Source organism: Saccostrea echinata, unplaced genomic scaffold, assembly GCF_033153115.1.
Source record: "Saccostrea echinata isolate AGI-Se365-2 ecotype Australia unplaced genomic scaffold, CSIRO_AGI_Sech_v1 ptg000015l, whole genome shotgun sequence".
Classification (NCBI taxonomy): Eukaryota; Metazoa; Mollusca; class Bivalvia; order Ostreida; family Ostreidae; genus Saccostrea; species Saccostrea echinata.
Genome location: NW_026889764.1, coordinates 10,072,295 through 10,081,356, shown reverse-complemented (window position 1 = coordinate 10,081,356; position 9,062 = coordinate 10,072,295). Strand labels below are relative to the sequence as shown.

Genomic DNA, 9,062 nt, shown 5'->3' with positions numbered 1-9,062 from the left:
GTAATTAAGAGTTGATCCTTACGACCTGGATTCGAAGCGACGTGGAGACCGATACTTTATATATATATATATATATATATATATATATATATATATATATATATATATATATATATATATATATATATATATATATATATATATATATATATATATATATATATATATATATATATATTCAGAGAGAGAAGACACCTATAGCTAATATTTTTTTCTTTTACATAATGAAAGATTTGAGAATTTACCTAACGACACATTAAGAGGGTTGACCATGGAATCGAACAATTCATGTACTTCAGGCTTTCTACACACCGATAGTAGCTTTGTTGAAGGTTATTTAAACATTTTCATAAAAAATCTCTAAAATACAGCTTTAAGTTTAAGAAATTTACTTTATTTAATTCGCTCTCAATTTAATTAATGATGTATATTTTACACGTGGTTTCTTTGATCTGAATGAGTTATATCACAAACAAATACGTATGCAATCGACTTATTTATCACAGAAATACCTATGATTTTCCTTTAATTATCTACAGAGTTTGAGAAAATGGAATATTGCGACAAAGTATGGCGCTTTAAAGGAATTTCTGATGTGTCTGGCAACAATATTTGCTTATCTTGGAATATTTCGGTCATTGTGGATGGAGAAGAATGCAATATTATCTCGAAGTCTAATTGTCACCATGATGAGAAAGACCAATACAATTTTACCTGTTTCAAAGGAAATACACGAAGTAAGTTTGTTCTTTGAGGAGAATAAATAAATATAATCTTACCTGCTTCGAATGTAGTACTCCAAGTAAGTTGCAATTGGCTCTATGAGGAGAACAAATAAAAACGATCTTACCTTCAAGGATGCAAAAGTACCAAGTAAGTTTGCTTATAAACAACGTGGAGGCTTAAATGTTTGTTTTATAAAGCAATATTTTGATGTTAAGCTATATTATTGCACATAATGAAGCATTTAATAAACACGAGAATAAAAATATACGGAAAAAAGTATTGAAAGCAATCTCAAAAACTTTCCATCCCATTTGTTTGAGTAGACATTTTTTTCATCATTAATATTTGAATATTAAGCTTGATTTTTTGATTTGTTTTACAAAAAAACCCCCAAAAAACATCTTAGTATTTTGAATATATTGAAAGTGGTGAAAATGCTTTGAATTCTTGATTGACAGAATTGATGTGTGGTTAAAATTTCGAAGAAAAATATTAAAGATCGCATTTGTTAAACCTTTTATAAACATATACGAATTTTAGAGCAGCATGTAAAACTTCAAGCATTAATAAATTTGATTGCATAAATAAAAAAAGTCAAGAAAAAGGAATTCATGGATTAAAATTAAAAATATCATATTGTAAACAAAAAACTTTCCCTTTTGTTCTTTGTACTACAGAATTATCCAAAATCGTTAACATCTGATATAGTGTATAAAGGCATAAATATATATATATATATATATATATATATATATATATATATATATATATATATATATATATATATATATATATATATATATATATATATATATATATATATATATATATATATATATATATATATATATACTAAAAGAAATAAAAACAGACTGCTAGAGTCCAAATTAAATACAATCTTTACAGTTAGCGCTTTCAGCCATGTTGGCTCTTCAGACAGTTATGAAAAGTTTAAAACGTTGACAATAACGTTGCTAATGACGTTGTGATAATTAGGCATTATGACGTCACAATGAAGTTTGGTGGTAGCGGCTGCATGAACTTTTTCAACGCAGTTAAAACACAATGTATAATTAAAGCATAGAAATAATATAAAATCTGTGAATAAATAATCTATCATTTGCGATTTAGTTTTTGGATTAAACAGTCTTATAAAATAGTCCTCTTTGGTAACACGGGCGATTTCATCCGATGTCCACATTTTGTAGAACGGGAAAATCTTAAATTTTCGTTTACCACACTCAGCGAAATGTTCTGAACACGGGGTGCATCTGACAGTTTCGTCCCTTATATGTTGTTTGTGAACCCTTACTCGTGCGTTGAGTTGATTTGTCTGTCCTATGTAATATTCTCCACAGGTAGGGCATATTACACAGTAAATCAAATATGAAGATTTACAATTCATACTTGTATTTGGTTTTAAAACTTTCCCGTTTTTAAGTGTAATCTGTTCGTCCTCCTGAATGAAATCACACGTTCCACATCGGGGGTTACCACACTTTTTAACGACTCTCTGGTTGCTAGAGGAAAATTTTGCTTTGGTTAATATCCTCCTCATGTTTGGTGCTTGTCTTCTGCTGTTAATAATTGACGATTTGTCCAGAAGATTTTTCATGTTTTCAGATTGAAATATCCTCTCCGTTTTTTATTATGAGTATATCTAGAAAAGGAAGTGAACCACGATTCATGTCATTTGTAAAATTGATTGAATAGTGTTATTCATTAATGACCGAATGGAATTTTCTAAGATCCTCTTCACTCTTTGTCCAAAAGATGAAGCAATCATCCAAGTACCTTATCCAGTTCTCTTAAATGTACTGAGTAAAGTCCAGATTGTTTCCGGTAAAATATTGTAAAGTTTTTCTTCTAGAAATACCATAACTAAACAAGCATATGTAGGGGCGACTTTGGTGCCCATGGCAGTACCTTTGATTTGTAGATAATTTTCGTAATCAAAGAGAAAATTATTATTCACTAGCACAATTCTAAGTCCTTCTAAGAAGTTTGCGGGAAATCTATCGTCGATTTCTACCGGATATTTATCCAACCAATATTAGATATAATCTTAAAACCACTGTGAACCAAAGTGACCAGTTACGTTCGTGATGATATGGATTTCCTCAACTATATTCCACAAACAGTACCAAGAGATACACTGCTTGCTAGTTTTGATGTTACCAGCTTATATACTAATATTACGTATGATTTAGGAATTGAGGCAATCAAATACTGGTTCGATAAATATTCGGAAGAAATCGACGATACATTTCTATAGACTGAGGTTTTCAAATCAGATTTTTTTTGGTTTCTATTCCATCTCTAACTATGTTTTTTCTTCATTTAAATCAGTGATACTTCAACAATTATATCATGACTTCATGTTACTTTTGAACCAACGTCAAACATTTTCGAAGTGATCGTGACTATGATTTTTATTGTAACTTGACCATTAGCTATAAGTATAGAATCATTTTTGTTTCATTGTCTTTTAAATAGTTATGAGTAGAATCCATCAACGGTACAACTATGATTGTTTGAGTTGTTTGTCTTATATTTCGGTCATGTTGGGACGACAGGAAATTCAGACCTGAAAAGTGTGCGACTTCCGGGCAAGAATTGTTTTGGAAACATGTAGGATTAATTTGAAAGTCATTTCATTTTAAAGATGGCTCTCGATCGGCCAAGATCTTAATTTTGCTGTTTGAAATAAGTATAAATCTAATATATCTTGCCAAATGTAAAAAAAAAATGTCCCCGTGAACAACAATAAATGAGAAGCTACGGGATAGTGTAAAATAGATGTTTTTCATTTTCTAAATATAAACATGATAAAGACAGAAAATGTGAAATGTAATTATTTACTAATATACAACGATTTTAAGGACATTAAGTTGATACACTGTAGATACATTACATGTTAATCAATATTCCACAAAATCTTCTTTGGGCAGTTCCAAGATTTCCGGTGGTGATTAATTTGGGACGGGGTGGGGTGGTTGGTAGGTAGAGTTAAAAAGTTTAATGACATACCTACATATATATAGTTAATATGAGTTTAGTAACAAAATTCTAAAGCTTTATTAAGGTGCGCAAGTCTGGTGTCTATACCCCCTCCCCCCAACACCACAATATAACCACCAAGTTAGCTTCAAATTATAATGGAAAATTATTTTTCAATCTATTTTTGCACCTTTATCTTTTTTCAAATAATTATAGATAAGTCATTTTCTTAAACAATTACCTATATCGGGCTCCAGATGCCTGTAACTAGAAACTGCTATGAATGAGTGAAACTGCACCCAAGAATAATATTAGCGAATACGAAAATGATTTAAAGAAGTATACAGTTAATAGATTACGGGCATTTTCGTTATCATATAAAACGAATGAATCCAAATTTCGTTAAAATGTGAAATCGATTTGTCGATGTATTTATTTATTAAAATCAAATACATTTTCAAAGAAATAAATCAAAAATAATTATATATATGTTATTTTAATAAATCATGCTGTTTAATTTATAATTAAAGTTTAATTTAAATGGAAATAAGACTTATAATGTACATGTCCAGTTAAGTGTCTGTTAAATGTAGGTAATATTTCGTGACTGACCGAGTTTTTAAATGACGGATGTTTGCGATACATTCAATATACACTCAATATACACGTTCAACATTCAATATACATTCAATGTACACGTCCGCGAAGCGGATTATAAAACAGCGTAAACTGACCCAAACCAGGTTATACTCGAATAATTTGGCCAAGAATTAGAGTCATTCCTTATAATTTAATTTTAAAATCATTAAATAACTAAGGGTGTAGAATTTCGTTGCTTTTTATTAGTCCAAATTTGCCGCTCAATAATACAACCGTAGTAACGGAAGTGATGGGAAGCGAGGGGAGGTAAAAACTGATGCATAGGCCTAGCGGCAGCCTTGTTGTTTGTTTACATGTGGTAAGATCGAATTATTGTTCAGTTAAAGGTACAATTATTAAATCTGGAATTTTCCATGAATCCCGAGGACTGGAAATGAGAGGATTGTATGGATACAGATGATTCAGCTGGTTGTCAGAGGGGTGTGTCCCCGTACCAAACCAGGTTATACAGAAATAATTTGTGTTCCTTTTTGGATATTATCCAATCAGAGGCTAGAATACAAACGAAATTAAATTATTTGATGGTGTCAAAAGGATTTCCGAATTTCTCCCCCTTCACAGTGTCTTTCTCATATGAAATTCTAATAAAAGTTGTGTCGAAGTTTAATTCTACAAATTAATGAAACAAAAATATTATCATTCCAAATAAAATGCTTTTAATGAATTTCAATCTGGTCCCATGCCAAAGAGATGGATTAGCTAAGCACTGTTAAGCTTTACACTTGTCAGAATTAAGTCCTGATAACATAAAATCCCCCCCCCCCAACATGTACCGCCACAAAAATAAAAACCTTGCACGCATACAGTGTAATGTATATATTTTGTGCAGTGTATTTGTAGAATTTTATTACATGTACAAATAAAACCTGAATTAATCTAATTTTAAAGCATTGTTTTACAAATACAATAAAAAAAAAAATCTGTTCACGTAATTTTAAGGCAAGTTAAGCAATTCTGTTCCAAATCGATAACTGGGCTTATATATCATTAATAAAACGCGTTTTCAACAAAATATTATAACTGTTAAGACATACTGCGTTTATATTATGAATGACAAAGATAATATTGACCACAGTGATAAAGATTTGCAAATGATACTTATACCTCTGACCTTCATACAAATGCATAAATGAGTACCAAAAAAGTAAATTTTTCAGATTCTGAAAACGAATGTACTTAGTTATAGTTCAGAAAACAAAAAAGCAGGGGATGCTCACTCCTCCAAGGCACCTGATCCCACCTCTGATGTTTCTGGACGTCCTTGTTTGCTCTGCTCCCGTTTTTTTTTATTGTTTTAATGGACTTCGAGCTTGAGTACTGTTCGTTATCTCCATATTTCATCTTCTCACTTAAGTTTGACATTTCTTTAAACATATACATGTATAGCATGCATTAAATTGGATCCAATATACATCCTTCTCTCTGTCTCTCTCTCTCTCTCTTATATCAGTTAAAAAATATTAAGTTGTTCCTTCTGTTTTTGTAGTAATATTTAATTTCAATCGGTAGTTTTTGTTTACATTTAAATTCTTAAACAAAAATTGAAAGTGGATGTGTGAAACAAGCAAAACAAAATTAAAAAAGAAAAGAAAACGAAAGCTAAAAGAAAAAATAACACCTAAAACAACCAAAAAAATTAAAACCAAAAACTCAAAACAAACAAACAAACAAACAAACCAAAAATCAAAACAAAGAAACAAAAAAAAAAAGAAAGAAAGAAAGAAAAAAGAAAAACAACCACCAAAAAAGTAAAAATAACAAACTGCGTGACTATGAAATAAACCACATATATATTTTGCTGAAATTAATTATCCATAATATGAACATTTTTTTCAATATCTCTAGTACCTCGAGTTAACTCTCTTGTTTTTATTTATAGAAACTATCATATCTCGTCTCCTAATTGTCATTCGATTATGAAGCCTTCAAGAGAAGTATACTTTTCTTTCCTGTAAGACGAAGTATTTTGACTAAATACATCGCATAAAAACATTTTACACAAAAGTAAATGCAATATGTACCGATGATTCAATGTTTACATGTTGCGAATGGTGGAGCGGATCAATATCCAATAGTAGCAGGTCCACATATATCAAATCGCATTCATTCGTCCATATATTCAATACATTAGTAAATAACCTTGTCTGAAGCTTCTGACAGAAATGAATATACAATGTAGATGAGAGACTACTAGTAAATAAACTGATCTAGAATAAAATTCTGTCATATTTGTATTAAAACCAGTGGCCATAGAGATTCAGACACAAATGAAATATATGAATGAAAATAAATTATTATCAGTACTCAGATCTATAGCAAAACTAGTGTCAAAACGTAAACACGTGGTAAAAATATCTTAGTCGATGTTCGCCGTCACTCTGCAACTCACATATCTATGACCTTGTTGTCCATAAGCACCCTTTTCTCATGAATGCAAATATATATATATATATATATATATATATATATATATATATATATATATATATATATATATATATATATATATATATATATATATATATATATATAATATATATATATATATATATATATATATATATATATATATATATATATATATATATATATATATATATATATATATATATATATTTATATATATATATATATATACATATATCTATATCTATATCTATATATATATATAGGTTAATTGTTAGAAATGTTGACGGACAAGGTTTATTTGCACGAAACCAGTAAAACTCTGCAGATAAAAACTATACGTATTTTCCAATACATATGCAAAGATTTGGTGTTTTCCGATGATCGTTAAAAAAATGCAGTTATATCATTAAGATAAAGCATGCTTCACGGAGCATGCCACTTTTTCGCACGTTTATATAACATAATTTTTTTTAAATTAAAAATTGCACTGTTATAGCGCATAAAGGTTTATGATGTTTCACCTGTCGCTACTATAATTATGAAACAACATTTGGCGAAAATATGAGTTAAAATGGAGGGGTTAAGACTGTTTTATCGCTAATTATAGATGAGCAATGCGTAAAAACAAAGTCAAGAATAGCAACGTCATTGAATATCTTGGAGCACTAAGCTATTGAAAATTTATGTGTGCAGACAGGAAAATGCCTAAAAGAGACAAAAATGTTTTTAGATGCTTCTTGGGAATGCCTACATGTACCTGCCTACACGTACCTAGGAACAGAGTGTTCATTTATAAAAATGGATTGCAATTTTTGATGATCAACTCTTGTGATACCCCAAAACCTGCACGGACGTTGCGCCTATGGTTTTTGTATAGCTGTTTCCATACCTCATCTCTTAACTGCGAAGAAATTAATTTTAAGATCTCACTAATATCCAACACGCCACAAAAGATGTTTTAGAAAAGAGATAGCATGTCTTCATGTAGTTATTTAATTTTCAAGTAGGAAAAAGACCTGAAAATTCTATAGAAATGAAAGATATTTTAAACTGTGATAAAGATTAAGGGGTTTGGAATTAGGTTGTTGCATCACCTATCGTCAAAAAAGTCAAGTGATTACTTCATGAACCCTATGAGGGAACAGTAAAAATCATTGTTTGTTTTCAAAATTTTAGTAAATGGACCTATATATATATATATATATATATATATATATATATATATATATATATATATATATATATATATATATATATATATATATATATATATATATATATATATATATAGAATTCCGGTATCTTAACATATACTGGTGGTACACCCATCCTGGACACTTTCTTCTGACCAATCTGTTATCCTCTCTACAATGTATGTTTGTACATTTTAGAGAATAAAGTCATTGTCATTCACAGAACCATATTTGAGCACCTATTCTTCATCTTTAAGCAACCTTTGATCACTTTAAGGAGTGGAGATAGCTTAATTGTAGCTTAATGATAGTTTATTTGTTACTTAAAGATAGTTTACGAGTGCTTAAAGATGGCTTAAAGACGATCTTTATTCAACATTTAAGAACGTATATCACTCTTTAAGCCAAGTTTAAAGGAAGTGTGCAATTGATCTTTTGGTAATTGAAGATTAATGTAGTTTTAAACAATTGAAACTTTTACGTATTAAAATCAAAACTGTTAATATTATTAGCTTCATTCTAAAGTATTCTTAATTTTAGCAAGCCCCTCCAATGATAAAACTACTGAGCAATTTACTAGTTCCTATGACAATGAGGACGAAGGAGATGATGAAGATAGCAGTGATGATGATGATTATGAAAGTGATAAAGAAAGAAATGAAAATGATGATGAAATTATCCCTTACTGCCAGACTGTACTCGATGACAACAGGGATACATCTAAAAAAGATTTCAGAAAATGCAAGTTAAATTAAATAAACATTATTTCACCCTACCTTTACATCACTGTTGTTCAAAATATTATCAAGTAAGGACGATTACTTACCTGAAGTGGTCAATCAACAAAGAAACATAAAATAATTTTGTAGTTTGATAATTCATTTCACCAAAATAATATACTTTCCATACTTTCTTGTTTTGATCGGCTTTTCAGTAATCAATCGGAAAGGATAAAAGGAAAAAATACGACGTCATATTTTTTTCATTTAGAAACTATGTTAATTTGAAGAAATTAATGTATGTATCATTGACAGTTAAAATGAGTTATACTAATTGATTAAAATGAAGAGACTG

General features: G+C 29.5%; 1 protein-coding gene across 1 annotated transcript; it reads left to right on the top strand.

Moving 5' to 3' along the window:
• The first annotated feature begins 249 nt into the window (after positions 1-249).
• LOC133188081 (uncharacterized) lies at positions 250-8,743 on the top strand. Its single transcript, XM_061323470.1, has 3 exons — positions 250-332; positions 540-737; positions 8,529-8,743. The coding sequence occupies exons 1-3, from the start codon at positions 272-274 to the stop codon at positions 8,741-8,743; spliced, it is 474 nt and encodes a 157-aa protein (XP_061179454.1). The 5' UTR covers positions 250-271.
• The last annotated feature ends 319 nt before the right edge of the window (positions 8,744-9,062 follow it).